The sequence below is a fragment of the Corvus moneduloides genome, chromosome 7 (assembly GCF_009650955.1).
Source record: "Corvus moneduloides isolate bCorMon1 chromosome 7, bCorMon1.pri, whole genome shotgun sequence".
Lineage (NCBI taxonomy): Eukaryota > Metazoa > Chordata > Aves > Passeriformes > Corvidae > Corvus > Corvus moneduloides.
The window spans coordinates 1,593,069-1,605,562 of record NC_045482.1 but is presented as its reverse complement, the minus strand read 5'-3'; the positions used below and the strand labels follow the sequence as shown (position 1 = coordinate 1,605,562).

At 51.5% G+C, this 12,494-nt stretch overlaps 2 protein-coding genes across 18 annotated transcripts in view; one reads left to right on the top strand and one right to left on the bottom strand.

Moving 5' to 3' along the window:
- LOC116446882 overlaps positions 1-12,494 on the top strand; it is a 781,927-nt gene that overhangs the window by 330,668 nt on the left and 438,765 nt on the right. The gene's annotated exons all lie outside the window — the stretch shown is intronic.
- AGAP1 (ArfGAP with GTPase domain, ankyrin repeat and PH domain 1) overlaps positions 4,230-12,494 on the bottom strand; it is a 315,634-nt gene continuing 307,369 nt past the window's right edge. For all 17 annotated transcript variants that reach the window (XM_032115303.1, XM_032115304.1, XM_032115305.1 and 14 more), the window contains one exon: positions 4,230-12,132. In XM_032115303.1, the coding sequence (XP_031971194.1) occupies positions 11,929-12,132 (204 nt within the window). In that variant the 3' untranslated portion in view covers positions 4,230-11,928. The remainder of the gene's footprint in view (positions 12,133-12,494) is intronic.

The window sequence follows — 12,494 nt, the reverse complement described above, 5'->3', positions numbered from 1 at the left end:
GAGGAGGGGAGCGAGCTGGGGGTGGGGAGGAAGGTGGTGCCGCACCCCCTTTCCTCAGCAGCGGTCCGAGAGGTTCGTCCAGCCGGGGGGATGCCCCACAGCCCCCGCTCCTGTCGGGGGGGTTGTCCCGCTCTGTGTCACTCACCCGGCAGCACAATCCCTATCCAGTCCACCAGCTCCCCAAAACCTGCAGGATTCAGAGACTCCTCCAAAGACAGCGAGCTCGGAAGGGTGAAAGCAGGCCTGGGAGGGCGCAGCTCCTTTTTTTGGCTGCTACAGGCTGCTCAGCCCTTCTCCCGTGGCAATTTGCAGCTCTGACCCCTCCCGGTGGCTCCCAGCTCTTCGCAGGCAGCGCCTGCGGACCCTCACCGGGATGCCGAGGAACATCTTCATCCCAGCACAGGGATTTCATTTCGCCCGCAAGGGTCATCCAACGTCCTCGGTCTGGCCCAAAGCAGAGGTGGGATTTCCATGCCAGGGGCCATCCGGTGTTGGCAGCGTTGCAGGATGAGGTGTTGGGGCATTTGGGAACCCCCCTGCTCCCTCCTGCTGCCAGCGGGCATCGGGCTGGATGCTTTTCTCTCCATCCCATCCTTCTCTGGCTCTGGCAGCTTGAGGCTGCTTCAGAGCCCAGCCTTTGCTTCATTAGACCGAAATTCCTGGCCTTTGATTCCCGCTAATCCTCCCAAATGGCGCGGATCGTTTGCTCCTGCACCAAAACGCCGATTTGTTTTACCGCAAGAAGCCATCAGGAGAGTCTCTTCCACCGAGCGACGAGCAGCCCTCGGTGTCAGCAATTCCTGAAAGGCTGCAGCAAACTCCAGGGATTTTTGTGTCTTCCCTGGAAGCCCCGGGTCAATCCCTGAGCGCCGGGAAAGCTCCGCATCCCTCCTGGCCCTCGGCACAGCATCACCTCTCCTCTCCCACCACTTCAGCGCTCCTCATCCTCCCTTTGGAAGTCTCCCCGGCTTCCAAACAAACAGGTCTGGGAGTCGGGGAGCGGAGAGGGCAGAACGCAAATAAATAAGTGCTAATTGCTGGCGCTGGGCGTCAAACGGTGACCGCGAGCGCATTTATTGGGCAATTAAGGGCTTTACTGGGCATTAGGAGAGATCAAGGAGTGCCTGGTGGGATTCCCAGCCTGCCTGGGATGGTGGTTTTCCCACTGAGCTTCCAGTGGTTTCACCAGGAATAGCCACCTTTCCCTCCCGGTCACTCCCGCAGGCTCCGCTCTCCCTTTATGGTTGGGTTTGAGGACCTGAAAGGTCTTTCCCAGCCGGAATGGTTCTCCCAAGTCACGTTCTGGGCGTTGCTCAGGCCGGAATTGCGAGGCTTCTCCAGGGAAAAATCACAATTCCTGCGAGCGTCACCTGCCTGAGATCCAGCCCAGAAACAGAAGGGAAAAGGGAACAGGGATGAGCTCAAAGGCCGGGCTCGGTGTGGGACGTGCCCGAATTTCGGCGGGGTTTTTCCCAGCCAGGGTAACACCAAGTTCCAGTGGGAGGCGTTGGGTGCCCGTGACAGGAGGTGGGAACAGGAGGAGCTTCCAGGTCCCTTCCAACCCAAACCATTCCGTGTGGGATGCTGTGGGGGTTCAGAGCTTTCCAGGGATTCAGGGGATCGGCCAAATTGATGGAAGAGAAATCCACTGAGGATCACTAAGCTCACTGAAAGCAGCTGACTCGGCAGTCCCTGAATTTTCACGTTCCAGGCTGGGGAAATCCATGGCAAAAACCCCATAAAATCAGATTTCAGACACCTCCAGCTCTGGCTTTTGGCCACAGGTGGGGAAATAAAGACCTGGCTCTTTGAGGTTACTCTTACCTGATCTCCACGAAACATAAAATGTTTTCTTTTGTTTAGAAAACAGTTGGATCTGGGTCCCTTCTGGAAAACAAAGCTGTTTATCAGGAAGAGTCAGCCCCATCCCACCACCTCGGAGCTTCCCGTCCTTGTCCCATCGCTCCCTTCACACCAGTCTGCATTTGTGTTAAAAGAACAAATAAAAACCAGCAGAACTGCCCAGGGAATGTCCTGGACGAGGGCTAAAAGCAGGGGGGTACCTATGGAGTGAGAATCTTGTGGGCTCTGGAGCTGGTGTTCCCAGCATCCCTCAGAGCGAATCCTTTGGAGGCAGGGCTGGGAATGCACAGCAAGGCCTCACGGCAGAGCTGCACTTTGGGCTTTTTAGGAATTACTTTTCCTCTTAAAAAAAAGGGGGAAAAAAAAAAAAGGGGGATGTTTCCCCCACTCCCATTTCGGGAATCAAGAGTTTTCCTCCCAAACCCCTTCCTGACCCCTGTTGCTTTGCCGTAGGATTGTTTCTTTTTTCCCGAGGCATCAGTGGATGCCACCAGCTGGGAGCGTTTCGGGGGTACAGAGGGGTGGGCTTAGGGTAAGGTGAGGAATGTGGGCATGAAAGGCATCCTCAAATCTGCTCCACCATCCCTGAGCACCAGGATCTTCCAGGGGAAGCCAGATCTTAGGAGGGTTGTTAGAGAGAGAGAGCAGCCAGCCGTGCCCATCACAGAATCAAAACCCACATCCCTTCAGGAGAGCAAAGGAGGGGAGGGACAGATGGTTCCTAAAAAAAGGAGCACTACTACAGCTTTACACCCAGGGGGAATCCAAACCAAGTTCTCCCACGCTGGAAGTTCACATTTCAAATCCAGAAGGGGAGAACACAAAGCCCCCAGCTCCTGTCTTGGTGCTGGTGGGGTTGGATGGGGTGGGGAAACCTTTCAGGAACAAAGGGGTGCAGCTGCTGTGTGACAAACCAGCCATGTGACCCCCGAAAAAGGGGGAAAAAAGAAAACCCACAAGCAGTCCTGTGGCTTTTCATCCCCCACGGTGCTGCTGGAGCCTCCCTGGAGCACTTGGAAATGAAGAGCAGGGAAAGAAACAGGAAAGTTCCCTCAATCCCCGTGTGACAGGACAGGTGGGAGACTGGATGGGCAATAACCCAAGGAAGGAACAAATTCAGGCCAAGGCACAGCAGGCCTAGGAGATAAATCCCAACCCCCCAAATCCCACGCTGTGGCAGCCCCACTCAGACCACGAGGATACAGCTTCACCGTTCCACCCCTGCCCTGGTTTTCTCCGGAGCAAGATCTGCACTGGTGCCCTGTGGGACATCTCGTCCCTCCTGTGTGGCTTTGCCTGTGCTGCTCTTTGGGGTCATCAGTGTCAGGTGTGAGCCCAGGGAAAGAGACAACCCCAGTGTGCTGCTTCTCCCTCTTCTCCAGGGAAATCCCCCACTTTTCCCACCTTTCCTCATCTCTGAGCACCCCTAACTTCTCTGTGGTGGGACAAGCAGAGACGGCCAAACCACAGCACTGCTGTCTCTCTCCATGGTGGCCTTGCAGATCTTAAATCTCTCGTTTCATTCTTCACACCAGGGCAGGTTATTGAAATCACCTTTAAATCATCATTTCCCCCGCTTCAATCGCACACTTAGGGAATTTTAGCTGCTCTTCTCCACGGACCCACACAGATCTCCCAACCTTCTTACATTATTTCTTCCTGCAGGGACCCTTCCAGTGAGTTCCCAGTCTGCCCTGGTGAAAACCCAGCACCTCTTGCTTCCCTCTCCATCCCACCCCTCCACCACCTCCTGTTTGTCTTCTCCTTGAGCCTGCTCCGATTCCTGGCTTCTCCTCGGGACAAGACCTCAGAAACTGTAAATGAAAGTCAGTCAGCTGCCCCTCATTCAGGGCTTTGGAACAGCTCCTTCAGAGAAGCCTCGTGGAGAGCCACGGCTTTTCCCTCCAAAGAAGTGATTAGGCCATACCACATCCTGACCTTAAAGATGTTTTATTATTCTTACTTTAAGTGATCATTCCAACCAATTTAGCAGATACAGATGTGACCGTTAGCGGCCTAATTCCTTGGATCACCTCCAGAGAGTCTTAAAGCCAAGGTGCAACATTTACTGCTGCCTTCCTCGGGGAGAGTAACTGTTTTTAATGAAAGCTCCCATATTTTTGGCTGGAAGACCTGTCACTCACTCCACAGGCACTTCCAGAACTCTTGGATACCCACCCATTACGGCCCGGCTTATTGCTTCTTAATTTATCAATTTGCACCATTTACTGGCTCTTCTGATGTCCCAGGTCTGGGATAATCCCTCATCTTTACAGCTGGCAAGGGGTGACAGGATCTGAGCAGTCACAGGAGGAGGAAGCAGGTGGGGCTTAATAAAACCACGAAGACTCAAGCAAAGAACAAGCTGCGCCCAACAGGTTTTGTTGTCTTTATTAGAAAGAGACCTATCCAATATAGCAGCCTCTCTCTGCAGTACTTTACAGCTTTTTTTGTTCCTTTTTCATTTTTAATTTTTATTTTTCATTATTCAGAATACTGTACAGCTGACACAAAAAATCTCGACGTGGAGGGAGAGAGAGAGAGAGAGAGAGAGGAAAGGGGAACATAATACAAACTGGCATACTTAATCAAACCCAAATCATAGGAACCAACGAGCAAAGTGAAATGTTTGTCAATCGGTTTAATTACAGTACAAACAATATAAATAAAGCATCATCGAGTCATTGTAAAACAAACTTGCTGAATGAGGTAATATAAAAACAACAACAAAAGACCTTTTTTTTTTTTCTTTTTTGTTTTTTAGAATTTCCACACGGTCTCGTCATCATTTGTACATTACTATGTACAGAAACAGAAAACAAAACAAAAAACCCAAACCCCGACAACCCCAAAACTTGCTGTAAAGCCTGCCATGTGCTAGGTATCTCTGCAGGTATCCCTACTCACCTGGGCTCCCTTCCTCCCCATCCCAACTGGAAAGACAAACACCACGAAGACCTGAAAGACGTGGGGGGGGGCTGAACACAAAATGCAGCCTTTGGAGGGAAGAAGGACAGCGCCCGCATCCGCTTCCCCACAGCGCTTCCCAAAGGAATGGTGCTGCTGGGATTGAACCTCCAACCACAAGCTGGCAGGAAGCAGGGCCAAGCTCTGCCCTCAGAGAGGTCGGGACACAGCCCGACTCTGCCACCTTGGAGCTGCTCGGGTGGGAAAGCGTTTGGGATGCGCTCAAATCCTGCCGAAGCTGAGGGGTTCTGAGGCAGCAGGAGCTGCAGATCTAAGCTCCTGGCCATTCCAGGCTGAGTCAAACCAGCCCAGAACAAGTCCCTGGTGTTTTAGGAGATGCTGCTCTCCCAAATTCCCCTCAGCTGGTGCACCCACGTGCAGTCTACAAGTGAAAGGCGCTCCTGCCAGTGACACAGTAAAGGGAGCTGGACCCAACGCATGCAGTTCCCTGGAAACTTGGGACTTCCACGGAGCTGTGTGCTTCCAGAGGATGGGCACACTCTCTTCTCCTCAGTAGATTCCATGGAGAATCCAGCTGAGTCCCTGGTTACCTCAGGAAAAAACGCCTGGAGAGGTTTTCAACAAACTTCCAAAGGAGAGAAGGAGCGGGAAATGGAAGATCCTCCCATCCTTTCTGCACGCCCAGACGTTCCCTCACCACAGCTCCTCCCTGCCCTCTCCCTGTGGATTGTCCCTGGCAGGACAAGGAACCAAAGCCAGGGCAGAAATGGTGTGAACAACACTGGGTCAGGTGGTCCCAGCCTGCAGCACCCGAGCCCACTGCAGCTGAGGTTTGGGGCTCCCAAATTTTGGAGCCGGTCATGGCCAAGAACACGTGGAGGGAGGGATGAGGAGCTGCCCTGGGGGAAGAACCCACCTGGAGACAGCTCTTAGGAACACCTCACTCAGGAACATCTCCCTGTTATCCTGAGCAGCCCCAAAAGGCAGCGGGACCCGAAGTGTCGCCGAATCCCCTACAGCTCACTGGTCCCACGCTCAGATTCAGCCAGGAAGGTGGGTTTCAAGCAGATTTATATGGAAAAGGGCCTCTGAAATGCAAGACTCTGTCCTTTCCACCTTCACAATCTCCTTCCCTGGCGCTTCCCACCCCCAGGGCTGGTGAGCTGGGATTTCTCCTCTGCAGCAAGGGAGGGATTTCTCCTCCCCAGTCCTGGAGGCCAAGTTCAAGGTTCTCTCAAGCTGAATGTTGCTGTCTGAAGGAGACGGATTTTCGGAAAACCTCTGAGGCTGCACCAAGCCTGGATCAAGTCATCTCCCTGCATCTCTCCATCCCTCAAGCCAGTGTCCCCCATCCTGCCTCCTTGGAAGTGGCTGGGCTGACTCCAGCTGGGAAACTCGCCCGTTTGGAAGCATCCAACCAAACCCTGGCTCCAGCTCCTGATGGTCATTAAGGGGATTCCCACAACCACTGGGAGCGGGGTGAGGAGCAGGCACCAGCACACACACAGCAAGTGCAGAGTGACCTCCAGGCGACACCTGAGGGCTCAGGACACCCTGACTGCACTTCATCCACTGGTTCAACTCAGCTCAACCCCTATGCTTGGGATGCAGATGCCAAATAACCCCACACTCAGCACCAAAACCCTTCTTTGGTCCTGCAGGAGTTCGGGGTTTGCCTCCAGCACAGAGGAGACGCGAGCGAGCCGTCTCTGTGAGGGGTTCTCCTCCTCGTACCCTGCAATTCTTGGGGACCAGGGAAGTGTTTTTCAGCTACTTAAGCTCTCAGGAACAACAAAAAACCCACATGGATCGGTTCTGGAAAGCGAGGAGTGCACACAAAGGCGCTGAGGGTGCATTCACTGCCAGCAAGCAATGTGGCCACTGTCCCCAAGGCATGCCATGAGACCTCCGAAGCGTCCCCACCCACCCCCCCTTCACATTCTGTACAGAACACACAGGTGAAGATGAGTAGCTCTGAAGCACTGCAAAACAGCCAGTCCTTAGCACTGGAAGCTAAAAAAAACCCCCACATCCAGAAAATCCATGGCTGAGGGAAAGCTGGGGCTCTGCATCCAACAGAACCGAGCGCTGCTGCCCGAATGTGCCGCAGGGGTTTGGGATACAGGCAGGCACGGGGAGATGAAGAGCTTAGAACTGCTGAAATGCACAAAGACATCTTTATTTTATCCATCCACAAGCGAAATTCTCCCCCCTGAACGTTCTGGGAACGGTAGCAAACGATGGGGAGTTCATCCCCCACATCTTGCTGTCACCCTGAAACAAAACATGGGGCCAGAAACATGCGTGGTGATCTGGGGCTGAAGATGGCCCTAAAAAAAACCCCCAAACCGACCTTTTACTTTTCAGGAATCATGCAATTCCCCTCTCAAAACATGAACTATTCACAGCTCCTGAAGATCCTGGCCAAACCCCCTCAAACCTCCCTTTAAAACGTGGGACAGATGCAGTCAAATCAAGGTGAACTGTCCCAATATTTACTTTAAAAACTGGCCCATGCTAAACAACAAAGCAAAACCGACAAATATCCTAAACCAACAAAATCACCCATCTACAGCTTTGGATGTTTTGCTCTATGACCTCTGCTATTTTTTTTCTCAAACAGGAGATTATCTTCCAATAAAACCATTCCAGCCAACCTTCTTTTTTGGTAGCTTAGAACTCAAAACTCATCGCAGAACCTCTTCATCTGGGGTAGTTCAGTGTTTCTGTTCTACCTTGAAAAGAACTTTGCTCCAGAGCGTTTTTTATCTTTTTCCCGTGATGCAGCAAACACAAGAAGGTCCAAAACCGTGTTTTCGACGCCATAAATGTTACCCACAAACCATCAAGAATGGAAGGCGTGCAACTGAGGATCCAGGCCCAACAGGCAGAGATCCCACCCTAAGGATCGGTGTAGCAGCCTCTGGAGGGGGAAGGAAGATGCCTGGCGATGAGACAAGGATGGGGAAGTTGTCTCCTCTCCAGCCAAGCTGCCCCAGGTTTGGTCCCCAACGCTCTCCTCCCTTCCCTCGAGTCCCCCCCGCGGGCAACAACCACTTAACCAAACACGAAACGACCATTTCATCAACAATAAACCCCAAAAACCATCCCTGTTAAGGTGCAAAGGCGGCTCCCCGAGACGTTTGGGAAGGGGGACCCCCTTGGGGACCCCCTTGTGAAATCTGTGCTTGTCTCCACTACCACTACTTTATTCTAGAAACTACAAATTACTTCATTTCTCCCGATCTCCATACAAATATAAAAGCTGAAGCTATTCCAACCCCTAATATAATCTAATTATTCTACATTACAGTGCCGGGGAGATCACTTCCAAGCCCGGACCTGCATTCCCACCTCGACTCCTCTCCCTACATGACTCGGCCTCCTCTGGCCCAGGGAAATCTCCAAGTGCAGCTAAAGCTTCTTTTTATTTTTGCACTAACACACATAATTTAAGGGAAGGGGGACAAGACAGCGAATTAAAACAGTATCAATGTTTACATGGTTATTTTACACTGCACCCAATTGCTTCAAAATCCTCTCCACCTTCCAGGAGCTCGCCCAGCTTTCCGAGCAGCACAAAGGTTCTCCGAGCTTTCTTTTTTTTTTTTTCCTCTTCTGCTCCTTTTTTACTACCAAAGTTGGAAACCTGGTAATGGGAGCCCTTGGCCAAATCTCTGCATTGGCAGGACCCTGACTTTTCCCAAGCTTGGGTCTTTTTTCTCCATGAAGAGCAAGGAGAAGCGAAGCCTCCCCGGCAAAGTCCAGGTTCAGGTGTGACACATCCGACTGAATTCCACAGCAATTAGCCAAAGACAGGAGGAAATATGGAAACAGCGACGGCTGACTCGCTTCTGGTGTTTGAGTCATGGATAAAGTGCAGAGGAAGGGGGATTTCAAGGTATCTGGGATGAGGGGAAGGGTTAAGAGGGGGGTGCAAAGACAACTATTGCCACAGATTCTGTTTCCAGAGGAAACAGCTTTGGCTGCCGGATTTCTGCTGGGATTTCTTGTGGACTGGGTCACAGTTAGGGACTGTTTTGTTGCCAGCACGCCCAAAGGGTGTGAATGGCCTGGCGAGAGGGTTCCAAAAAAGCAACAGAGAGGGGCTAAACGTGAAACAAGGAGCGGGAGAGGGATGGGAGAACGGAGCAAAAGCAACGGGAACGACGATTCCTGCCAGGAGACATTGCCGGATTCTGCACCTGGATGGCTCCAAGAGCAGCCTCTGCAAAGTGCAAACACATCCCCTGACGGGCACGGGGAGCTCTCAAAGCCAAGCCCCACCAGGATCCAGCCAAGGAGAGCTTCCTCCATCCCTGCCTTGGTGGGAGGGGTTTCCCCCCTCTCCTCCACCATGCAAGGAGGGGACGGATCCTGCAATTCCTGTATTACGCTGGAATTTCCTCTCCTGAAATCTGCCTGGCTGCCCTTGTTGCTCCAACATCACCCTCAGCCTTGTGAGAGGAAGGTGGCCCAAAGAGAGCCTTTAAATGATGCACAGAAAATAATCTCAACTGGGGGGGAAAAAACCCCAGCTCTGAAACGGAACGTGCACTTCTGAGAACTCTGCCCGCCGTGGGTCTGAAACACTGGACTTGGATTTTGGGATACAAACGCCCTGGATGCTCCTGGGGGGGAACAGCAGGCAGCTCTAGCACCTCTGGGATTGCCATCCCTGAACCCCTGCTGTGTCAAAGCTCGTGAGCACCAGCACACAGCGGGTTTCACAGCATCCCCCTGCAGCTGCACGTCAAGCTGGGCTGTCCCGTCCTTGAGGGACCACCTGGAAGTACCAAAGATCAGGGAGCTGTGTGGGAATGGTGGAGAAACGGCAGCTGAAACACACACCTCTTCTGAATTTAAAAAAAAAAAAATTAAAACTATTTAGAAGTATCCCAGTAGGAAGGGAATCAGCTGTGCCTGGTGCAGTCAGCCCAGGCTGGCTGGAGAAAGATTCCCTCCCCCCAAATACTCAAAGGTCTAGATAACAACAAAGTACAAAAGGACACCACCACCAAAGAGGAAAAGCTGGTCAATATTCCTGTGCTTCCACCTTGAGGCTCGTTTTTCTGCCACAATTTTACCTCAAATCAGTAATTTTTCCTTTTTTTTTGGTTTTCCTTAGGATAACCACAGCACATTTTTTCCTTTGCATTTTGTCCCCATTGAGTTTATTTAGCAACTGCTCCTCCCGTTTGTGTGCTGAATGAAACCCAGAGCCCAAAGGAAGAGCAGAGGCTTGGGAAATACCCAGCAGCAGGTAGATTTGCAAATTACTGTGCTGTGTGCACCTCGCTGCCTTCACATAATTGCTCCTTTGCCATCGAATTTGGTTGAGTTTCCAACTTTCTCTGTGATAAACCCTCCCCCCCATCCCCACACTGCCATATGCCATGTAAAGGTAAATAAGGTAAAGCTCACTTTTCTGCCTGCCAAAACCTCGCTTCCCCACGCCAGAATCCTGCTAGTGGGAAGCAGGAGAAGCTGGGATGTGCCTGGTAAGACCAAAACAATCCAATCAAGTATTCAAACTCGGAATTCAAATGAACTGTCCAGGCTCCTTGCAACAAGCCATTTTTCTTGCCGAAAGCAGCCGGGCTGGGAGCGGTGCCCTGCCCGCCGTGGTGAAGGCTATCAATTCTGAACTTAATCAAATCTGATCTTCCCCCAGCCAGAATGGGGCTTTTTGTCTTGGCCTGTGAAAGCTTCCTGACTTCTGGAGTAAAATATATTTACAGTGCTGAGAAACAGCCTCTTTTCTCCTTTCTAAAAGATCTCACGCACTGTTTTTTCCCCTTCCCTGTGCCCTATCTCCTTCTGATATGTTGTTCCACCCAGGCTTTGGGAAGAAGAGTTCACTGCTGGGAACATTATCAATGTACAATGATCTGTAACCCACAGATCCTAACTAGTTGCACATTATTCAGTTCACATCCATTACAGTTTATAAATTAACAGAGATGTCATTTTCTGTACAAAAAAAAAAAAAAATCAATGTATATTTACGGTCTTTTTTTTATTCAAATAGATTTTAAATACATAGAATCTAGAGACACAATACAAAAATCTGTATAAGTTAGGCAATGCATCACAGGAGTGACCAAAAACTCAACACAATTTACCTTGGCAAAATGACAGACCCTATTTCTGCTGGCTGAAAACAACATAAAAAAAAAAATTAGCCTTTAATGCGTTTATTAATTTCACCAAACGTACTTGAAATGTTGCTTTCCGTAGCAGTATTCATTATTCCTTTTTGTGTTTCAGGCTTACTCTTATTTATTTTTTCCATTTTGTTTTTACACCAAGGAGACTGCAGTCAAATAACACTCAGCAACTCATTTCCTCTCTTTGGACTGAAAAATTAAACAGATACTAAATTATGACAGTGAATTTAGAAAGGAGGGCTCCAAGGGCTCGAAAGAACATGTCTGAGATAATATGATGCTTCTAAGAATATTGCAATCACATCCAAGCAATCACCGAAGCGTGCCATGTAACTACCTCCTCAGCTAATATGCTTTTTTCTCCGTGATGACTAATCATGTTCTATTAAACAGCAGTAATGCTGGAAGAACTCAACTATACAAGTGTAATGAAGCCAGTATTCTCCCCGGACAGATTAGCTACAACTGATTTGACACATACCATCATAGGAGCTTCAAACCTGACAAACTCTGTGCTTGCTTCTGATTTATGCCGTCAAGCTCTTCAGGAGAAGAGAATGGAAATCCAGGCGTCGCCGCGTTCGGTAGAGGTGAAATGTTCTGATGTGCTTCACTGTCAGCTAGGGAAAGTCACCGGCTCTCCTTCCTTCTCCTGCGGCTCGCCTCTCCCCCCGCCCGTCCCTCCGCGCTCCGGGGGTGCCGCGTGTCCCCTCCGCGTGTCCCCTCCGTGTCCGGCCGCGCCCTCCCGGCCCGGCGGCGGGCACTGAAACAACGGCCTGCTCGGCAGCCCCCCGCGCTCCTCCTCGTCCCCTCGCGCTCTCCAGATTCCGGGTGGGACTCGGGGATGTACCGAAGGGAAAAGGGAGAAGGAGAGTTACCAGACTCACAGAGCGGAGCTGTGATGGGGATGGAGGAATGTGAGGCTGCGGATGTGACTCGGGTCAGCGACTACGCGAGCGAGCTCCCCTCAGATGATGGTGGGCATCCTCCCGCCGCTGTTGTTGCGGTTGTTGTTCTTCCTGGACAGGTTGGGGGTGGCCATGAGGGCGAAGCGCTCGTCGGGGCAGCCGTACTGCAGCAGGACGTCGATGCATTCCTGGCTGGAAGCCTGGCGGGCGTAGGCCAGCGCCGTGTTGCCGTGGGCGTCGCGCGCCATCACGTCCACGCCGTACTGCGGGGGAAGAAGAAGGGCGCCGTTGGAAGCCGGGGTGTTAAAATAGAGGCAGTGGGTTCGGGATGGAGGGGGTTGGATTTAAGGGAGGATGGGGACAGAGAGAAGAAGAAGGAGAGGGCAGGAGACCAGCCTGACAACACGAGCATGGCAGCGCTGAGCCACGTACGGCAGAAATGTTTCTCAAGGGAGGGAGTCTCACGTGTGGGACAAAATCTGCCTCAGTGGTAGTCCAAGCTAAGGGAACGTCTCCTTCCTCGTTTCCTACGCTCTCCTTCACTTTCCATCAAGCAGAGAGGCAGAAACATGCTTTTCTACCACGATGCCACCTTTTGAGAGCGCGCACTGAGGAACACCCAGCC